The sequence below is a fragment of the Cynocephalus volans genome, chromosome 2 (genome assembly GCF_027409185.1).
Source record: "Cynocephalus volans isolate mCynVol1 chromosome 2, mCynVol1.pri, whole genome shotgun sequence".
Lineage (NCBI taxonomy): Eukaryota > Metazoa > Chordata > Mammalia > Dermoptera > Cynocephalidae > Cynocephalus > Cynocephalus volans.
The window spans coordinates 212,098,081-212,118,466 of record NC_084461.1 but is presented as its reverse complement, the minus strand read 5'-3'; the positions used below and the strand labels follow the sequence as shown (position 1 = coordinate 212,118,466).

The 20,386-nt window shown below is 50.7% G+C and overlaps 1 protein-coding gene across 1 annotated transcript; it reads right to left on the bottom strand.

Annotated features, from left to right (window-relative positions):
- Nucleotides 1-958: 958 nt before the first annotated feature.
- CCDC201 (coiled-coil domain containing 201) lies at nt 959-20,379 on the bottom strand. Its single transcript, XM_063087763.1, has 5 exons — nt 20,117-20,379; nt 17,563-17,759; nt 4,193-4,248; nt 3,646-4,098; nt 959-1,045 (listed from the first exon to the last, which is right to left on the bottom strand). Exons 1-5 carry the CDS (start codon nt 20,377-20,379, stop codon nt 959-961), a joined length of 1,056 nt encoding a protein of 351 aa, XP_062943833.1.
- Between the last annotated feature and the right edge of the window lie 7 nt (nt 20,380-20,386).

Here is a 20,386-nt window from a genome sequence, read left to right as displayed (position 1 = left end):
CTGTCATTTCCGTCCCTGCTTTGGGCTCTAATCATGCTGTCTGAAGATCCTTGCAGGGAAACAGTCCAATCCTTCCTGAAGGGACTGGGCCAGAAATCTCAGCTCCAGAGAACCAACCAGAAGCACTCCTCCCTTCATCACTGCCATGGGGAATTCTCAGGCCTGGGTACCCAGCGCTGACCCCTCCCAGAACCTCACCATCCCCCATGGTGGGCCGAGCTGAGCTCTGAGTTCAAGCTCAGAACATCAGCTCTGCCCATGCTTTGCCTGAGTTTCCCAAATCCATCCCCCAGTGCAGAGAGCATGTTCCCCAGGGCTGGGAAAGGCTTGAAGAAACCAGCGTGGTTGGTAGCAGTCCCTCACAAAGTGCATTCCTTTTCCTGGAGCACAAACCCTAGTGCTCAGTTTCTGCCCCTGGGCCCTCTCTGCTCAAATGCCCTGTGGCACGGGGTGGGGGTGGTGGTAGGAAACCAGGCCTGCCAGGGTTTTGTTTCTTTAACACAACGACCTCTATTCTGGTCCCAAGTCTCTTGAGGAGACTTGAATGAAATCCCAAGGATCCCATCCCCGCCCCTTTGGGTGGCAGGAGCTGGACCAAGACCACCCTCACACAGATGTTCGCTCCACACTCTTTACATCACCAGGGATGGGTTTTTGTCACTTTTCAGATAAGGAAACTGAAGCTCAGACAAGCAGAGAAAGGTCCCCAAGGTCAGGACCAGGCAGTAAAGGACGCAGGGCTCAGCGTTCTTGTCTCATTATTCGATGCTCATCTCCCGTACCCCACCCACTCTGCCCGCCCTGGCCTCTGCTGGTGCCTCTGAGATGCACATTCGCAGTCTGAGTAACAAGACCTCCCATCCCTCCCAGACCAGCCCACGGAGGTACCCAGTGGATGATTAAGTCAGGACAAGGGAGGAAGGTCCAGAGCAGCCTGCTCTATGTCCTGGGTCAAGGCTCAGTCGTCTTCGATGGTGAGCTCGTGCTGGGTGGCTTCCTCGATGCTCTGCAGCAGGTGGGCTTCCCACTGTTGCACTCGCTCCATCTGCTCAAAGGAAAGATGCCTGTGGGAGCTTCTGTCTTGACTGGAGACGAGCTCCTCTATGCAAATGTGCTTAGGAAAAAGTGCCCACCCAGGCCTGTAGACCCTGGCGCAGGTCAGCAGACACCAGCCAGGAACAGAAGGTGCCCATCCAGGCCTGCAGACCCTGGCCAAGGTCGGCAGATGCCAGCCAGGCCTCTGGCACCAGAGCTGCCGGCCAGCTCTGCACGATTCTGCTTCCCTATGCTTCAAATGCACCTCATCCAAAAACATGATCAGCAACTGCCCAGAGGGTCCAGTCTCAGTGTAGAGAGAGACAGATATGCAAGTGAGAGGGGTAAAGCCCAGACAAAGCCCACATCTGCCAGGGAGGGCTAGGCAGGTTGTGTGCATAGAACACTAGGGCCATGTGGGTCAGGCTCCTCAGACAGAATGTCTGCATGGGTCCATCTAGACAGGATTGTCCAACTGTGTCCTCCAGAGCTCCCCTTCCAGAATGCTTCTCAGGGAAGGAATGACCCCCCCCCCCCCTCCACATACACCTGTAAGACAGCACGGGGAAGATGGGGATGGTTAACTCCTGCTGCTAAACGTGACCTCCAGATGGAGGCTCAGCAGAAACAGGAGCCCAGGAGATTTGGGGTGGCTTAGCCATGTCGTGTGGAGTATGACTGGGGTCCACCAGCCAGCCAGGGCAGACTCACCATGGAGTAGCATCCCAACAGCCTGAAAGTGTAACAGAATCAATCCCACAGGAGCCCAAATGAAGAAGGCTCAAAAGTGCCACTAGGACATGGACAGCCATCAGAGCAGAGATAGCTGAGCCTGGGACCTACCAGGAGCCACTGGGAAGCATCAATCCCTTCTGAAGTAGAGTCAGCAGCTGGAAGCTCCTGGCCCCCAGGCTGAGAGGGTGGGCTGGGGTCTGTAAGAGGAGCAGCGAGTTCCCAGCACCCCTTTCTGCTCTAGGTGGCTGCTGCCCTCCTGGTGTCCAGTGTCTGTGTCTACCCACAGAGGTTGACCTCCAGGGAGGCTGGCCCAGGGCCATGGCTCTCAGAAGATAGTGCGAGGGGAGGTGCCCCATACTGACTCTCTGGGGTTCGTGGCTCATCACAGTGACTGAGGAAGATGCAGTCATCTCTGATCCTCATGAAGGGGCTGCATGGGGATCTAGGCTCAGATGGGGCAGGTGGATGCTCCACTGGGGGATTTGGTGATGCTCTCTACCAATAGTGAGCAGCCCCTTCCCATCTTTAGCTCCCAAAATATTCCAGCCATTCCTGCCCCTCCTGGCAGCAGGTGGGAAAATTAACCCATTGGGACACTGATTAGCAAGAGGCCATGTCGTCGTGCAATCAGCAGCTACTCACAGGACATAGCCCTTGGCGCATGGGTCCCACCCGTGAACGCAGAGCTTCACATCAATTTCCCATCAGCTCTGAGATGCTTTGCTCCTAACTAGCAGGGAGAGGCCGGGCACAGCAGGGCATGGAAGAGAATGCTGGAAAAATCCACACCATGATCAACACCCTCAGAAAGGTGAGGGAAGACCAGCAGGCAGGCAGACCAGGGTAAATAGCTAAAGAAAGGAGCCACGGAGAGGGAGAGTTCCGGAAAATAGTTTCACACAGTGACCTTGGGAGATAGAACTGGATAGCTCTCCTTAAGGTGGGATGAAAAGGACATCCCACGTCTGACTGCTGAAGATTCCAAATGGACAGCGGAGGCCAGGGCATCTGAGGTGACAAAGGAGAAAGAACGAGAAGCTTCACAGAGGCGAATGGGCCCAAGGAGCAGGCATCTGGCGCAAGAGCAAGACTGTCTACCCAAAATGCAGCCCCTATGAAATTCAGCACCACCAGGGTCCACACGGGGGGGCTGGAGAGGTGGGGGCACATGGGGCCTTCAGATTCTGCTGAGAGGTCCCCACCTGCTCGTCAAGTGTGAAGGCAAAGACAGAAGTCTCCAGAACAGCACGCTTTCTCAGAAAGCGGCTGGAATGCGAGGACTATCAGGGTGTGAGGACGAACCGGCAGAGGGGCGAGGAAGCAGGGGGCGTCCTGATTGCCAAATGCCCTCGAGGTTGGAGTCCTGGCAATCCCATTCTCACGTGATCCTAACAGCTCTGCAAAGAGTATCACCTTCAGATAGCAGAGGGAGAGGACAGCCTCAGAGAGACAGAGGTGGGTCTCCAGCCATGGAGCCAGACCGTCAGAGCTGAAGAGAGTTGGCACCCGGAATCCTGTGAGCTACAGGTCAGTGACAGGGAGCAGCCAGACCCCGTGGCTGGGGGACCAGGAGGGCAGACCCTGTGACCAGGAAGCTCATGTCCTCCACAGGCAACACCAGGCCCTGGGACCCCATAGAACAGACAACTGTCTTGGGACAAGGCAGCACCAGGTGTCAAAGGCTGGATGGCCTCAGTCCAGGCCTGTGCAACCTCATGTGCAAGTGGGGTGCATTGGTCCCCTACACCTGGGGCTGTGAGGACTAAAGTGGGAAGACGGTGCTGAGCACACCAGGGCCTGGGCAGAGCTCTTTCTCATCACTGTCAACAGGACCCAAAGGATTGGGGACAGGGAGGGGGATGGGGTGACACCTACCGCAGCCACCCACTTCTTCGGGTCACGTCTCTTCCTCTTGGCTGTGTTTGAAATCCCCGGCAACCCTGAGTTCCGTGGCCAGCTCTTTGCTCCATGTGACTGTCCCTTCTGCTGCTGGGCTGAGGAGGCCGATGCAGGTGGTTCTTTCCCAGGAGGCAAGGGGACTGGATCGGGCCCTGACTGACTCTGGGACCCTGTGGAGGCCCGGATGGTAGAAAGCCTCCTCTTTCTGAAGGTGGCCACAGGGCTGACCCCTACTAGATGGGTTATGAGGTCCAGAGAGGAGTGCGCTGGCATCGGAGATGCACCGAGGTGGGAGGCACCTCCCGGGGGCCTCAGGCTGCAGCCCAGGGCTGCCTCCTCAGGGGTGCTGTGCTTCACAGTTGTCCTCACAAGTGGCGTCCTTGTCACTGCAGAGGGGCTCTCGTCCTCAGAGGAGCTGAACCTGGGAACCTGGGAAGTGAAGACACAAGTGTCTGAGTCCTATCTGGTCGCAGCTTCAACCCCACCTGGGCGAGGCACATTCTCATCCAAGTACAAGGCAGACCTGAGTGTCCTCCCAGAGAAGGAAGCGTGTGGCACCAAGGGGCAGCAAGTGCAGGCCTGGGGGGGGGGGGACCTGGTATGAGACCAGACCGCACCCTCCATGCAGGCCTTTTCTTTATTGTCAAAACATAAGTGTCAGTCAGAGATGTGTTTTTCAGGGTAGGACTCAAGCACAGATGACTCTCAGGTAAAAACTTTTTTTCCAAGAAAAAATAAACATGCACAATTTACTTTCTAATGAAATCAATTTATCATGTAAACTCACAATGTAAAAAGGCAAAACTGCTGCTGACTGTTGTCGTTTTTTGTACATGCACAGGTGAAGCACGTTGGGCAAATGACTTGAGCTGGAGGCTTGCAGTAGGTGGCGTGTGCTCTATTTGGAAAATGAGGTAAATCCCAATCCTGAGCCCCATGGCAGATCACAGCAATTCCATCATGGCCCATTTTCTCCTCCAAGGTAAAGCCTTCGTGAAGTCAAGCCTACTTCTGCGCTCACACCCTTTTGTCCGATACTGATGAGCCGTACTTGGCAAGCATGTTTGTGGTCACTGTGAAGCATGTGTGTCTGCAGAGCCACCAAACAGTGTTCACGTCACAGCTACCCGAGGGCAGAGTGAACTACCTAAATTGTGTTTGCGATGCTCTCTCAGCATCTCAGACACATCCATTCATTCATGCCAGCTGTCATCACAGGGCCTCCCAAAGTAATACCGGATTTTTCATTGCATGTTTAATCCCACTCTAATGGAAGCATTTCCTGCATTTATTTTCTGGTAATGAGACATTTCCTGTTACAGTGCCCACTGCAGGCAATGACTTCCCAAAACTGTTAAGGAAGCCATCATAACTCTGGGTGTAGGAGGAGCTGGAACTTTTCTAAAAGAAGAGGAGAAAACATTAACAATGGAGTGATTGTGAGATTCTCTGACTCCTGCCAATAGCAGAGGATTAGCAACTGCATGACCACCACCTGGACAAAGCCAGCAATAAGAACCCAGACTTACTCGGGCGAAACTCAGGAGCGTACATAAGCCTCCTTACAAACGGGTCCCCACCTGTCAAAAGTTAAAGTCTGAAGACTGTACTCGAGGGTCTGCCCTCAGGACCAGCTTTTGCTTGGGGCGAGAACTGTGTCATCGGCAAGTACAAGGACACCACAGCTTTGCTGAATTCTTGTACATATTTGTGTACAGAGGATTATCTGCTAGTTAATTTTTGGGTAAGCACAGCTGGGAAGCATTAATGATGTAGAAGTAAGAGCTAAATTTCTCTTAGAACAAAGAAATAGATGAGTAGGTTGCTTTAAACCCGAGGCTGATTAGGAATATTAATCCAAAGCAGTGGGAAAGCACATTAGTTATCATTTCCTGCATGACAAATACATCAAAACACGCTCAATCTCAATTTCCGTGGGTCAGGAATATGGGAGCTGCTTCACTGGGCAGTTCTGGCTTGGGGGCTCCCATAAGGCTGCCATTGGGCCATTGGCTTCAGTCATGGGAGGGCTTGACTGGGGATGGAGGGTCTGTCCCCCATTGGTGCCGGCTATTTGGGGAGCCTCAGTTCCTTCCCATATGGGCTCTCCATGGGCTGGTTGAACGTCTTCCAGACACAGGGCTGGCCTCCTCCAGAGCATGTAGTCTGAGAGAGCCCAGCACGGAGGCCGCAGTCTTTGTGTGACCTGGCTTCAGAAGTCACAGCCCCTCATTGCTGTAAAACCTGTTGGTTACCCTAGCCAGGGTACGCAATGTGGCAGAGACACCCCACAAAGCCATGAGTAGCAAGAGGCAAGGGTCACCCAGGGCTACCTTGGAGGCCAGAGGCAACAATTGCACTTAAGGAGAAGCCAAAATCCCTGCCCTACAGCTGCCCGTCCCCATGTGAAGTCCCTGGGACTCCCCTCATACCTTCAAAGCACAGATGGCTGGACTCAGAATAGAAAGAGTCCTACAGGGCTCAGAGAGATAAGTCCTGTCTTTTTCATAGACAGCGCTGTGTCATGGTTTCTGCATCAACCCCAGGGGGGACCGTTCCCCACTCTCCCACCCTCAGCTTGCGATAGTCAGAGAGGGAGGGGAAGGGGTGCAGTCCTCATGCCTGGCCCTCATTTTCTAACTGAATTCTCCTTGTTAAAGTCAAACCATACTGAAATGAACGTGTTGAGCTAGAAAGCCCAGTTGCAACCTTTTTCTAGTCCTATTCCCCATAGGTAACTTCTGTTAGCCATTTGTTACTTATGCTTCTGGTGCTTTTCCATATCAACAAATATGGTACATACATCCCATATGTAAAAAAGAAAACTTAGGTTTGCATTTTTGTAAACGGAATCATAATACAGTTTTTGCATAGTTTTCTGCATCACTGATGATTTTCCATGTCACTGACTCTTTTGGACAACATATAACAGACTATCTGAATGTGATGTAATGAGATAGATAAGAACAGAGTTAGGTGTTTAATTTCCCACCAAGGCCTTAGAGTGAGGTCAGGGCAGAAGAGGTTCTGAAAATATAGTCTAGGGAGGGTTTTTCCCTGGAAGCATTTATTCAGTGGAGAGTGAAACATTTAAAGCCTGTTCTCACTCATTTCTGATGGCTTTCTTAGGAGGCAAGTGTGACCGTCGTCAAGTAACCAAGGGGAAATTCAAACCTAGACAGCTGACCGGCCTGAAACAGGGGAGCAGCAGCAAGATGTGAACTGGAGTTGTGAAATCAAGGGGTACGTTCTCCCCATGGGACCAAACATCTGCAGAGATCCGGCTTCCCCTGCCAAGATCCCTCATACTTGGCCAGAAAGGAGGAGGCTGCTACTCCTCTTGTGATGAGGGTCACGGACCATCCACAGAACCTCTACTGTGTAGCCTTTGGGGTGCTTCCATACATTGTTTCCTTTGGCAAAACCCTCAGAAATTGATTTATGTCAATTCCCAATAACCTGAAGGACGGAGTGTACTCTGCATCACAAACGGCAGAACTGTTTTCCACGTGGCTGCGCTGTTCTTCCATCTCACCAGCATGCATGGGGGTGCTAGCTGATCCTTATGGCTCACCTGCATTTGGTATTGCCAGTTTTTAATTTTAGCTTTCTAATAGGTGAGTAGTGGTATCTCATTTGCATGAGTGGTATCTCATTTGCATAGTAGTTTTAATTTGCATTTCTGTAATGAGGACTGAAGTTGAACATCTCTCCATGTACTTATTTATCATCTATATGTCTTTTTTGGTAAACTGAAAGACCAAAAGGCCAAACACATCTGTCATGTAAATACAGGCAAACAGAATAAACCCACTGTAGGGAAAATATAGGAAAAATGGTCACAGCCTCTCAGATGTTCAGAATCTTGCTGAGCATTTGATGTAAATATGCACATGTGCACAGGTGTACTTTGGTTGTCTAATGTAATTAATTGTGTATGTGCACCCAGGTGTCCTAGGTTATTGGACTTAAATATAAAGGATGAATGGCTCTGATCCACGGTGTCCCCCCGCCCCCGGGAGGCCGCTGCTGCTGATGGATCGGTTGTTAAGAAGCCACTGCAGAGAAAGTTGAGGACTGATATTGTGCGGTGTGGCTCACAGGATCTTTCCCAATTACCTAGCATGCGCCTGCATGTGAGGGGTCTGTAACCCAGTCTGTACAATGGGCTGGAAGGGTCTATGGGCCCTAACCCCTAGCCTGGATAATACAAATGGAAAACTCAGTATAACTAAAATAATGAAACATTTTGGCTTTAGTTATGAATTGCCTACGCATACAATTGGCATCGTCACTTAGCAATATAATTGGCTACATCGGCAGGAGTCCGACAATGGCCCTAACCCAACACCTGGTGTAGTCGCCTAGCCAGACAATTAGCATAGCAATACAATTGTCTGTAGCAATCCGCCCACCTATTAAGACTCTCAGATTGGATTAGAAACTGAAATCCAACCACACACTGCATACGGTAAGATGAATCTAAGACAAAGTGCTTTAGAAAGTTTCAAAGTAGAATGACAGGCAGAGTTAACACCAGGGAAGTACAAATGAAAAAATGCAGACTTCAATATTTATATTGGAAAGGGCTGAATTCATGGTAAAATACATTAAACAAGACCAAAAACAAAAGCATGGTGTCATAAAAAAAAAAAAAGCCAAGATGCATAACACTCATAGCATGAATATTCATAGAGCAAAATCCTAGGAAGAATTAAAAAAAAAAACAAATACAGTAGTAATTGAGGCTAATTCACCCTTTTTTTTGCCCATGCTAGGTCCAGGGGAAAAAGAAATGACCCAAATCATGTGGAAGAGCACCTCATTACCCAGAGGATAACTGGCACCTGGAAAGAAACTAAATTATTCTATGTCAGAGACTAAGATCTCTGAGTAAAGAAATAGGTTGAGGAATAGAGACTGGGACTTTTACCAGAAAGAAAAGTCAAGGCAATATAAGTATATTTTCTTACTACAGGAGCTACTTTTAACTAACCTCTTTTAAAAGGTGAACTAAAATTAAAAAAAAAAAAACTAAAAAGCAGTAATTAAGTGTTGATAACTTGATAAAATTGATATTTTTGATAAAATAATATTGTAACATATCAAAAGCTTACAGATAGAACAATTTAGGATTACTTTACAAATATATACCCAGAGCAGGCGACGCAGAGATACGGATGAGGATATCATGTGGGAAAGACGCGTCTGAAATGGATAGGGAAGCGAGTTTTCTCTTTTGTCACATGTTGCTCTGGCTGGTTGGCCATTTGGGAAGAAAATAACAATAGTAAAGCCAAGTCCCTTCTCTTGCTTCTTGCACTAAAATAAATGACAAAGGATTGGCGATTATATTCTTTTAAAATTCATAAATTACCAGAAAAAAACTTTAAAAATCTGAAGCTAAGTTGCATTATCATTAACCAAGACAAACTCCAAATGGATTAAAGACTTAAATGTAAAAAAAAAAGCCATAAAAGTATTGGAAGGAAATATGGGAGGGTTATTCTGTGAACTTGTCATAAGTAAGCTTTTCCAGAAATGGGTTGCGGGTCCCCTGGGCCTCTCGGCTTCCTCAAGGGCCCTGTGGCTAAGGGAGCTCTTATCTATGAGATTCCCAAGGCCACCACCCTGGCCAGCAGAGGAGGATGAATGCCCATTGTCTCACGACAGGACATCAGATGTCACTGAGATTGCCTATCAGTTGTGGGGGGATGCGGGGACACGCATGGGACCTCGGAGCCCAGGCAGGGGAGACGCGGGGCTCAGGATGGGGGCTCCAGCTGACAAGGGGGCATCGTGTAGGGGGTCTGGGTGAGGACACTGAGGCCCCTGGGATGCCTGCCAGTGCCTAGCCTGCCCAACCCAGAGTGCAGCCAGGGAGGGCACGGCTTAACCTGCCTCGGCCGCTTGGAGTGCCTCCCCGCCACCACCCCATCCCGCTCCCTGGCCATGCCCCTTCTCACCTACCTGCTCCTGCAGCTCCATTCCACTTCACTGCTGCGACTGGCCCCAGAGGCAGTTGCAGTGCCCACCCTGTCAGCCCCAGCGCCCAAAATGCCCACCTCCCCACCCCATCTCCCTGCTGCCAGGCCTTCACCCAGTCCCTGGCAGGTGTGCGGAGCCCATCTGTGCTGGAGTCAGCCTAATGACCACATGACTGCACAGGTGTGGGGAGAGCTCCAGGGGATTCCTTTTGCTTCCTGGGCTTCACCTGGCCGGTTCCTCCTATATGCACCTGAGCGTGTGTCCACCATCTTCAGGAAGTCAAGGCTGGCCAGGTACTTGGCTTCCCAGCAACCTGTCATCCGTAGTGTGTTCACTACCTGCCAAATACTCTACCTGTATCATCCCAACATCCTAAAGGAATGGAGGCTCTCACCCCAATTCAACCTGAGAGCAACGCATAACTGTTGGACTCCAAGGGATATTCTGGTTTTTCACTCAGCGGTTCTCAAACTTGAGCTTCTCGGGACCCTCTGGAGGGCTTGTTAGAGCCCAGAATGCTGGGCCAGCTGTTTCTGATTGAGCAAGTCTAGGTAGGGACCCATAATTGGCGTTTCTAGGCATTTCTAATGACTCCCAGGTGACATCATTCTGCTGCTCCACTTTGAAACTGCAGCATTAATGAACGGTAATAAGTACCCCAGGGTACTAATCTATACTAATATTGATCTCCTGTACTAATAGTAATTTCCTACCATGCTTTAAGCATTTGGGGGATGGGACTAAAAAGAGAGCAATCAAGAAGTTAGTAACAACCAGAATGAGCTATCGGTGCTGGTTCTGCTCTTAGACATCATCTCAGCTTCCTCACAATCCCCAGAGCAGAGTGTTTAGTGTGCCCATTTTAATGAGGGAAGACTGAGCCCAGAGAGGGGGAGCTGCTCAAGGTCACAATGAGCAGAAACAAGACAAGAACTCAGGACCCCCTGACCCTTGCTCCTCTTTTTATTATTTTTTACAATAGATTTTTTTCTCTGAACTTTGCCACTAAATTGCGATGTAATTTTGGTGGATGGATTTTGTCAGTGGCTCTCTCCTTTCTCTGTGAAATGAACTGACATGTGATGGCTTTTTCGGCTCTGAAACATCTGCACACACAGGAACCTAAACGAGGGAACTGCAGCTGCAAAGAGACCACAGGGGCTTGGTGCCCACGCCTGTGTGTGGCGCTCAGAGCTAACACCTGCGGTGGACCCTTTGCTTTGAGAACATAATCAGTTGCAAAAGAGGCTGAGATCCCTGAGTACTGGAGTCTTCCTGGGGTTTCAGAGCCCTGAAGACGGAGTCTCAGCAAGCAGGTGGCCTCCATGGGACCCATACCCATCTGTTCTGATTGGCACAGAGCTGCACAGCTGGGTAACCAACTGCCAGTTTAGGTGCTGCGTGTGGCTGGAACGGAGGACTCTTCTACCCTGCTGGTGGGGCTCTTGGGGCTCTTACTTTCATAATGCAAGTAGGCATTAATGTGCAATAAGCTTAAAATAATGCATGACCTTGAACCAGCAATTCCACTTGTATGAATATGTCGGGATAGAATCACACACACGTGTTGCTTATTTCTTTGTTCCTGATATCCATGCAGTGTTATCCTTAAGAGCCCAAATAGATGCGGTGCACATGTGTATGTGTACACACATGTCTGTACATATGTGTAAATACATACACTATAGACAAGATGTTTGTAATGTATTAAATAAGAAAAGACCATAGAATAGATAGCATAGAGAGATCCTATTTTAAAAATTACACAGACATACACACACATATCCAAAGAGATACACAGAAATGGTGACATTGGTGATATCTGGTGGCAGGATGAAGGAGATCGGAGGGCAGGGGAGAGGGGCAGACAGAGTCAGGAGCCACTAGAGTTGGGCGTGAAGAGTCTCCTATCCCCCAAGTACCCCTGACTTCCTGTCCCTCAGATGCACTCGAACTCCTGGCACATAGGCACACTGGTTTGGGCACTGCATAGAGCTCTTTGTGTTTCCTCAGAGTCATCTTAGTCTGTCTGGCACATGCCGCCACATGTCAGGTTCCTCTGCCACAACCACTGGGCAGCAGCCTTGGGGGAAGGAGGGGTCTGGGGGAGGAGCAGCCCACATCCTTTCCAGGGTCTCCTTAGGGGACAGGGCTGGCCACACCCACCCCTTCCCCTACCCAAGCCCAGAACGTTCCCCTCATGGGGTCCCAGAGAAGCTCTGCAGTATAGAATCTCAAATCCCTCATGGTGTAGGACACACAGACTCTGGATTCAAGTGGGACCCAAATCAAGTTGTGGCACTCACCTGCCTGCTGGGCGGCCATGTGGAACCCACATGGGGTTACTTCCAGTGCTCATGGCATCAGCAGGGCTGAGCTCAGAGCCAGCCTTGTGTGGATGGTGTGGGCCTTGGATGAGCCACACAGCCCTGGACAGCAGGAGCCCTCACTAAGTCTGTGAGAATGTGCAGAAAACCTTCAGGACAGTGTGTGGCTTGTGGCAGACTCAGCAGCTGGCAGCACCTTTTCTTACTACGTCTCCCACCAGCACTGTGACAATTATCCTCCACTGGCATCTGCCTGTTCTGCTCTTTTGCATCTAACACTCATGGTTTTTCAAATTCCACTACAATGAGTTATGTGTTGTTTCCTACACAACCAACATGGTCCAGGTTGCCTTTGACCCCAGGTTATAAATAAATGGCTAATGGCCAGTACTCATTGTAAGGCACCACAGGGAGAAAACACAACAAAGCTGAAAACCTCACTAATAATCAAATAAATGCAAAATATTGTAACACGGTATGCTTTAAAATTACTGACTTTGCAAACATGAAAATGTCAACCTATAATCCCGGTGATGTTAGGGTGAAATTGCATTCTCATGCATTGCTGTTGGCAACGTTAATGGGGATGGAAAGCTCTAGAGCCATAAAAAGTCAGCCCCAGTCCTCTCAAGCTTGGAAATTCATGCTGAGAAAATATCACAAAGAAGGAAAAAATTAAGTCAGCTGCAGTGATATTTATAATGAAGAAAAGTTGGAAACAGACCACAGCTCAAGTCCCCCACTAGTAACATACTGTGCTCCTAGAGAGAGGAAAATTGGAGAGAAAGCATCAGACGTTGCTGGGCTGGTGGGATTTTAACTGGATTTCCCTCTCTTTGATTCTTTGGCTGTCTGTTAATGTCTGTACAATGGCCCTTTTACAGTACGGAACTTTGTCAAGAAGAGACCTGGAGTGCACTCTTCTTTCCTGGCTGTAACGCGACTGCCCTTCCTCATTTTATCTGCAGACACCAGTGGCAGCAGACACCAGCTAAGAGCAGGGGCTTGGCAGACGCCCACTGGAAACTGGGCCCTGTGTCCAGTGGGGACTGCTCTAAATTAACTCCATTGTACAAATTAAAATAAAAAAGGAAAGAATACCTTTAAAATTTTTCCCAATGGTTATTAAAAGTTTATATGACTGGTTATGACTTCTTAATTTGGGTGATTTTTGGAAAATCTTCTGCCTGTAAATACAGTAGAAGTTTTCAGGGAGGTTTGTATTATGTTATTCATTTTTTAGGTCAATAAATTTTTATTTAAAAAAAAAGCAAGGCGAAAAGAAAGCCACAGTCTAGCACCTCTCAAACCCATAATTCACACCCTGGAGGAGGACACTGGGACTCGGGGACGGCACCCCAGGTTTTTTGGTTCAGGACCATTGCTGCCTGCCACATCACAGTCCTGCAGGGCTGGTCAAAAGTCCTTAGCGCCTCCAGCCATGTTGTCATCTACAGCCTTTGTCAAAGTCCATGTGTGTAGCGAGTGCAGGAACGGTCTGGGGTCCTGAGGAGAGTAAATGACAGCCTGTCCTGGGGTGGGAGAGATCCTCCTGGCCATATGGGGTGGCCCATTGTGGGCCAGGGTGAATGGCAGCCCCGGTGTTGGACTGATGGCCTCACAGGCACATTAAGGTCCCCGGCTGAGAGTAACCCCAAGTCAAGCGGGATTGATGGTGGAGGGTGGGGTTCTTGGGGTGAGTGCACGGGGCCCACCCAGTGCAGCAGTTTTCACCTTATCAAAGTCACGGACTCTCTCCACCATCAGTGAATTCAGGCTTAACCGGACAACACTGCCTAACGCAGGAGACAAACACTGTGCCTTTCCCGAGGCTGGTGCGTGGTCCCAGGTAAGCGACTTCTGTCAGTTCTCCTCGGTTCATCCACGGGCATGGAAGACTCTGCATGGAAGGGAGGTGCTCAGATCCTCCTGGTGTGAGCATAAGTGCTTTTCTGTCCTGGGGCCTCCTCCACATTTCCCTCTGCCACCCCAGGCCCTCTCGCACCCAACTGCAGCTGCCATCAAATGTACTCATGACCCCTGACCCCTGAACATCCCATCCCTTGCCTCATATGGGGGTGGGGGTTGGAGCAAGTGTGAGACCAGAAGGGCTTTGTGAACCAGTGGCTCCAGCTTGATCATCATCAAAGCCCTCAGGAGGCTTGTGAGGACAGTGCTGGGCACATCCCAGAGCTCAGAGTCTGGGTTCCTGAGGATGGCACTTCTATCCAGTTCTCAGGTGACTTGACACTGGCCTAAACCACCACACTCCACAGATGTGAGTGATCGGGAGGGGTGCACGGTCTCCTGGCTGCTGGTGCAGGGGAAGGATATGGAACAGATGTTTGAGCACCTTCCCCGTGTCTGGTGCTTGACATCCATCAAGTGGGTCTTACCCTAGCCCCAGCCGTGCCCCTGAAAGCGAGAGCATTGGGATGGCCTGGCTTTCACCACCAGCACTGAGATTTGCTGGCCTGGCATGTTGGGCTTCTCCTGTGTTTAGGATCTGGGCTTTGTTGATGTGACAAGAGTGAGTGACTTTTCCCCGTGGTTACTGGGCCACGTAGGCATGAGCTATTTTTTCTGACCTCTCCTTCAGTGTGCCCAGCGGCGCCCTTCATCTGCTCAGGAGATAAGCCCGCAGGCTGGGCCCTTGCATGGATTTACATCATCCCACATGTTGATCGTGGGACACAGGTGAAACATTGTCCCTTGTCCCCCAGGTTCCCAGGTTAAAAACAACTTCCCTTCTGAGGTTTCCCTGGATTGCAGCATCTTTTCCCTTTGAAAGTTTGACTTTGCCCTTGACCTTTGCATTATTTTTCAGAGCACAGATTGCCCAACTTTCCAGTTGTTAGTGAGTAAGCAGCACGCTACGTGAAGACAGAACTGGGAATAGTAGGTGATGAAAGGCCCCGCGTGGTTGCGCCATCCAGGCCCCCGGCCTCTGCCCGCAGCAGTGGAACAAGTGTCTGGTGTGGCTCAGGATGACAGCAGCTCACATTCATTCAGAGCTTTCTTGTGCTGGGCACCCCATCCCCCCCCCCCAACTCACAGGCGAGGAAACTGAGACCCAAGGAGGTTATGTATTGTCTGGGATGTGCAAATCCAAGACACAAACACATGCAGTCTTGCTCCGGAGCTGTGTGCTGATGCTATGACCCGGCTTCCAGGACCTCTCTTCAGGGCTATGAAAACCCTCAGAGTTGAGTTCTTCGGATGCAGCAGGACATGCTTGTTCTCGTGGTTCCCACAAAGAAAAAGCAGCTGTGTTAGGAAGTGCCATTAAATTATTGGCAAAGATGCCGTGTGCTGCCTCATTCCTAGGGTGCCACCTGGAGTCACACAATGGGATTGCCATGATCCCATGTTCCTTGCCTTCTCTAAGAACCGACAGTGGTGTCCTTTCCTTTGCAATGTGGAGAATTTGCAGCAGGAGCAGGAGATGGTGGCCGTTTCCTGGGTCCCTGGTTTAATGCTCTTTTTTGCCCTGTGGACCCAATACAAATTCTTTATCTGGCACTAAAAACTTCCCATATGTAAAAACCACTGTTCAACCCTACCTCCCAAAATATGCCCCTCAGTTGCTCCTGAACATGTGACATCTTTGGCCCTACCTTGCATCAGATGCCAGTGTGGTGTAGCTGGAAGGGAGCAGGTTTTGATTTGGGTTGAGCAGGGCTTCCCCCCCAGCAGGTAGTGAGAAGACCTATTGCAATCTTTGGTGTGCCTAGCTTGGCATGAGATGCACATACAGCAAGTGTTTACGAAACGTTGGCTCCACTCCCTGCCCATCCCCTATTCTCTGTGCCCTGCATCCGGGCGCCCTCAGCTCTTGGATTTCATAGTCCCTCATCAAATGGGCACGAGGCACCCATGGGTGTCCTGTGCACAGTGCTGGGCCGAGGGGCAACTGTGTGCTCATCCCCTGCCCACTTGACCTGGTGGGAGACATGCACATGTGCACACACACGCACACGTACACATGCACACACAGGTAGATGTGGGTTTATTTTAGCTCTTCAGTACGACTGTAACCCAATGTGTCATCACGCTTTGGGAATGCACAGAGGGCCACCTAAGTTTACCTGGGACCTGGGGAAGGCTGTGCAGAGGAGAGGACAGTTAGGGTGGAAACTGAGGGGTGAAGAAGGGGTTGGAAGGAGGCAGGAACAATGCCATGGATGTATAACAGCTTCAGAACGGCCCTCAACCTTCAGGTGGTCAAGGCCCCTTGGGTTAGTTGATGACTTCCCAAAGACCACACGGAAGCTCACCATCGTGCAGGTAACCCCAGGGGGTCCACGGATCCCTGGGCTGATGCATGATCCTTGTTAAGCCTCTCTGGCCTTTGTCATTTGTCTTTACTACAGCTACGTTGCATGGTCTCCTCCTCTTCTTCTCACTGTCCCGGCCACCACGTGTGCCATCCCACCCAAAGCATCCTTCCACATCTCACCTGAAGCATCCCCCTTCCCACGGCCCTTTTCTTTCTTTCATGCCTTTATCACCAACCAGTGCATTTGTTAAAGTGTCTGTGTATTGTGTTCCCCCTCTAGATCTCTGAGGGTGGGCTCCTTCTCGTCTGTGGCTGATCCTCAGCTTCTGTCTGGCTGTCTGGCTGGTGCTTGAAAGGAATGTGGAAATGAGGGGTCTCCAGGCTGCTCTCTCCCTGGTGATCTTTCAGGGCCTGCCTTCTAGGGATCTCTGCACTCTCAGCCTGCTCACAACCCTGTGGTGGCAGCTTGCTGCCTTAGCAAGGGGGTCTACGCCCCTTCGCTCAGCATCCAGGTCTCTTCCTGCCAGCTTCCCCGCCCCGGTATTCCACCTTCCAGGCAGGAAGAACTGCTGGTGATTCCCTGAATATGCCACACGCCACCCGATTCTCTGCCCTTATCCCAGTGCTATCTCTGTTCTCCCACACTGCTCTCCCATTCTTTGCTCCTTGGGGGAATCCCACTCACCCTCTGAGGCCAGCCTTGTCCAGCCCCTGCCCTGAGAGGTGCCCAGAAATGCAAATGCTCTGTCTTCCCACAACACTTATCATAAGGTTGACCTTATAATTAGCCCTTGCCAGACTGTCCACCTGCTAGACAGTGCAGGATCATGGCAAGTCTGGGGCATCCCGTTTGTTACCCCTCTCTATCACGCCTGGCTGCGTACACACTGCACAGTGAATGGCTCTCATCTCTACCGTGGCCACTGCTGGGTGAGGGACAGAATGCAGACAGAAGCTTGGACAATGAGCTGGAAGAGAACATTCTGAGAGGTGGTCACAGGATGGGGGGGTATCAGGACAGAGCCCACGAAGAAAGAGCTTCTGGGATGGACGTGAGAGACTGTGGACTTGAGAGGGAGGGTACCAGGTGGTGGAAGTTCAGGCACCCAGAACAGCAAGACCAAAGTCGTGCGGGTAAGGAAGTGAAGCTGGTTTTTCTTAATGAATGGGCGAAGGGGACATTACAGCTGGAAAATGAGGAGGAGTCTCAGGGCTGGGATTAGGGTTAGGTGAGCAGGTGGCTGAGGGTCAGTAGGTCAGGAGGCCTCACCCTGGTCCTGATGGCTCTGGGATCCAAACCACAGGAGGCTCGGACACCAGCCAGGCTGTGACCCCTGTCAGGGAGCAGTGGGGGCTCATGGATGCACCCAGAGATGGCCGTGCCAGCAGCCACCTTGGCTGTGACTTGGCCTGCCTGGTGAGGGCTGTTGGCCCCACACAGGGTGGTGGACAGAGAGACGGCCCACACGGGCCTGGTGGAAGGAGCCTGGCTGCATCTGTGTTGACACAAGGTCAGGGGTAGGAGAGTGCTGTCTCTGGCTTGGGGGGCCGTTTGGTTTGCTGTTGCTGTGAAGGGAAACATTTGCGAAATCGATCCTCAAGAGGAGAAATTTCCACTACGTGCAGGATGGTGAGATCTCAGGGGCCGGGGTGTGGGCCCGGAGCACGTGTGCGATGGGGTGAACCGTCCAGGGCCAGGTGGACGCACTAGCACACTATGATGACTCCAAATAAATATTCTAAAGCATTCTCTCTTTCCTGTGTATCATGAAGAAAATATGTCAAATGAGGAAGTGAGAGAACATTCAGAGCACATGTTCTTTTGGAAATGAGATTGTTTAGAGTCCTAAACCAACACTAATGCTAAAAACCTCAAAACCACTGTTTGGTTTCTTATCCAGACACTGAACTTTGCTTTGTAGAAAACAATGATACCCACAATCATGAACTTCCATCGACAGTTCTTTCATGACAGCTTAGTTTGATTGTTGCCGAGGAGCTGCTGGAGCTGCTAGTATTTACTCAGACTTTACGGGGAGAACAAAAGCCAGCTCGGCAAAGCCAAGTCTATTCCCCAAGGCCACAGACCCAGGGAAGGGGCTAGAAAAGGAAGTAGGAAATTACTTTTAACTTGCTTCTTCTTCAGAAAGATAATGTGATAGATAATGTAAGTACATTGTATAAATCTAGAGGGTTAAAAAAAGGCATGCAGGGAAAACTAGTCTGTCCATCAGCCACACAATTTCAAACCCCCTCCCCAGTCGGCATTGCTATCAATTTAGGTCAATAAATGCAGTTACATGTACATTCATGGTACTTTTACTGTACACAAATGACAGCATATTCTGTACATTCCCATGTTAACTTGGAGATTTTACTTGAATAACATTACTTACCTTGGAGATTTTTCTCTATCAGAAAATATCGAGCTGCCCTTTTTTGTTAATAGCTGCCTATTTTCCAGTGAAGGGTGCCCCAAGGTTTACTTATCTAGCACCGAGCAGTGGACGTGGAGGTTGTCTGCTGTATGGTTTCATAGTGGAGGTTAGTTCACACATCTTTTCTCGTCCATCTTGTCCCCGCAGGATGAGCGGCTGAGGGTGGCTCGTTAGCACAGGTCTCTCCTGTCCCAGCTCCAGAGCCCCACAGCAGCCACCATCTTCACTGGCCCTTACAGCTGCTCTGGAGGGTGCACTGATGCTCATTTCCGTGAATGTAAGAATGGATGTCAGGTGTGTTGTTCAAGGAGTTTAAGCTAAATTACAGAGAAAAGCATTAGGGGTGGCATACGGTGATCAGGACGTGCTGCAGGGCATCAGGAGTGTCACTTCTTGTCCAGGTTGTGCCATTCCCGCCTCTGTAACTCTGACCTGGCAATGTCCTTCTCTGGCCTCAGCGTTCTCCTCTGTAAAGCAAGGGCTGAACAGGCAATCTCCAAGCCCTCAGGTCTGAAATAGCACCCCTAAAGGTCTGAAACAGCACCCCTAAAGGTCTGAAACAGCTGAAGGGCAGACAGGAGGCCCAGGCTGGGCTTAGGGGCTGTTGTGAGTCTGCGTCTGGGCCAGGAGGCAAAGATGGGGGCAGGTCCGGGGTAGGTTTGGGGGACACAGGAGAGGCAAAGGGGCATGCGAGGAGTGTGGTCTGCTCCCCGATCACAGCTCTCCACTGCAAGGCCATAGAGGGGTGCTGGGGAGAGCCGGTGGCTCCTGGAGATGGATGCATTTCTGATTTTCTCTGAAAGCATACTGACGTTTTTCTTGTGGCCCAAGAGAATATCCAAGAAATAGAAATTTTAACTAAAGTGACAGCCTTTGTATTTGACTACTGATAAATATTTGGTCTAAGCCAGAAAGTTAGAGGCAGCTTGGGGTCCCGGCTCCACAGCTGCCGGCCTGGCCAGTTACTCAAGGCTCTGAGCCTTTGCATTCTATGGAGGTTCAGTTAACACGGTGGGTCTCTCGGGGCTACGGTTAGACTCGGGAGGTTGGCAGAGCCCTGGGATGAGCTGTGGGTTTTCTTGCTGGCTGTGGACTTCTTTTGCCACAGAGAACCCACCAGGGCTTGCAGAGACCTGGGTTCTAACGCAGTCCCACCCTTCCTCACCCTGGGCCTTGGTTTCCCCATTTGAAAACTCGCAGGTGTGCTGTGTTTGCCAGATCTGTCCAGCATTCTCTGGGTCAGTTGAAGAGTGCTGGCACGCTAGGCCCCAGTGCCCCTTGAACAAAAACAAGCATCACCCCGCTCCTGGCAGCTCGCTTGTTGTTAGAAATGAACTTTGGATCCAGGCCTGAACCCCATAACAACAGGACAAACGTAGTCTGGAACCTGAACCGTTTACTGTCCTTCCACCCACGGTTTGCGCAGGGCCTTGGGCCACATGATCAAAACAAACTTTATTTTGAACACCTGGCTCCGGCGCGCTGCGCTGCCAATCATTAACCTCCCAGTCCCAGGGGCGCGGCTCGTGCCCTTCATAAGTCGCGCGCAGCTCTCAGGGAGCACAGAGCATCGGCCACCGAGCCACCCATCGCCATCCGCCCAGCGATCCTGCGCCACCGTGCCCCTGCCACTTGACCAGAGGCCATCAGCCCCTGCCGCCAGCCTCTCAGAGAACATCGGTCCC

Bases quoted from the DNA above. Each gene is read 5' to 3' on its own strand.
- CCDC201 (XM_063087763.1), bottom strand. From the start codon at position 20,379: ATGTTCTCTGAGAGGCTGGCGGCAGGGGCTGATGGCCTCTGGTCAAGT. The intron at 17,760-20,116 runs GTGGGTGGAAGG...GTGTCAACACAG, and splicing joins CCCAAGGCCCTGCGCAAACC to ATGCAGCCAGGCTCCTTCCA. The intron at 1,046-3,645 runs GTAGGTGTCACC...TCCTTTGAGCAG, and splicing joins CGAAGAAGTGGGTGGCTGCG to ATGGAGCGAGTGCAACAGTG.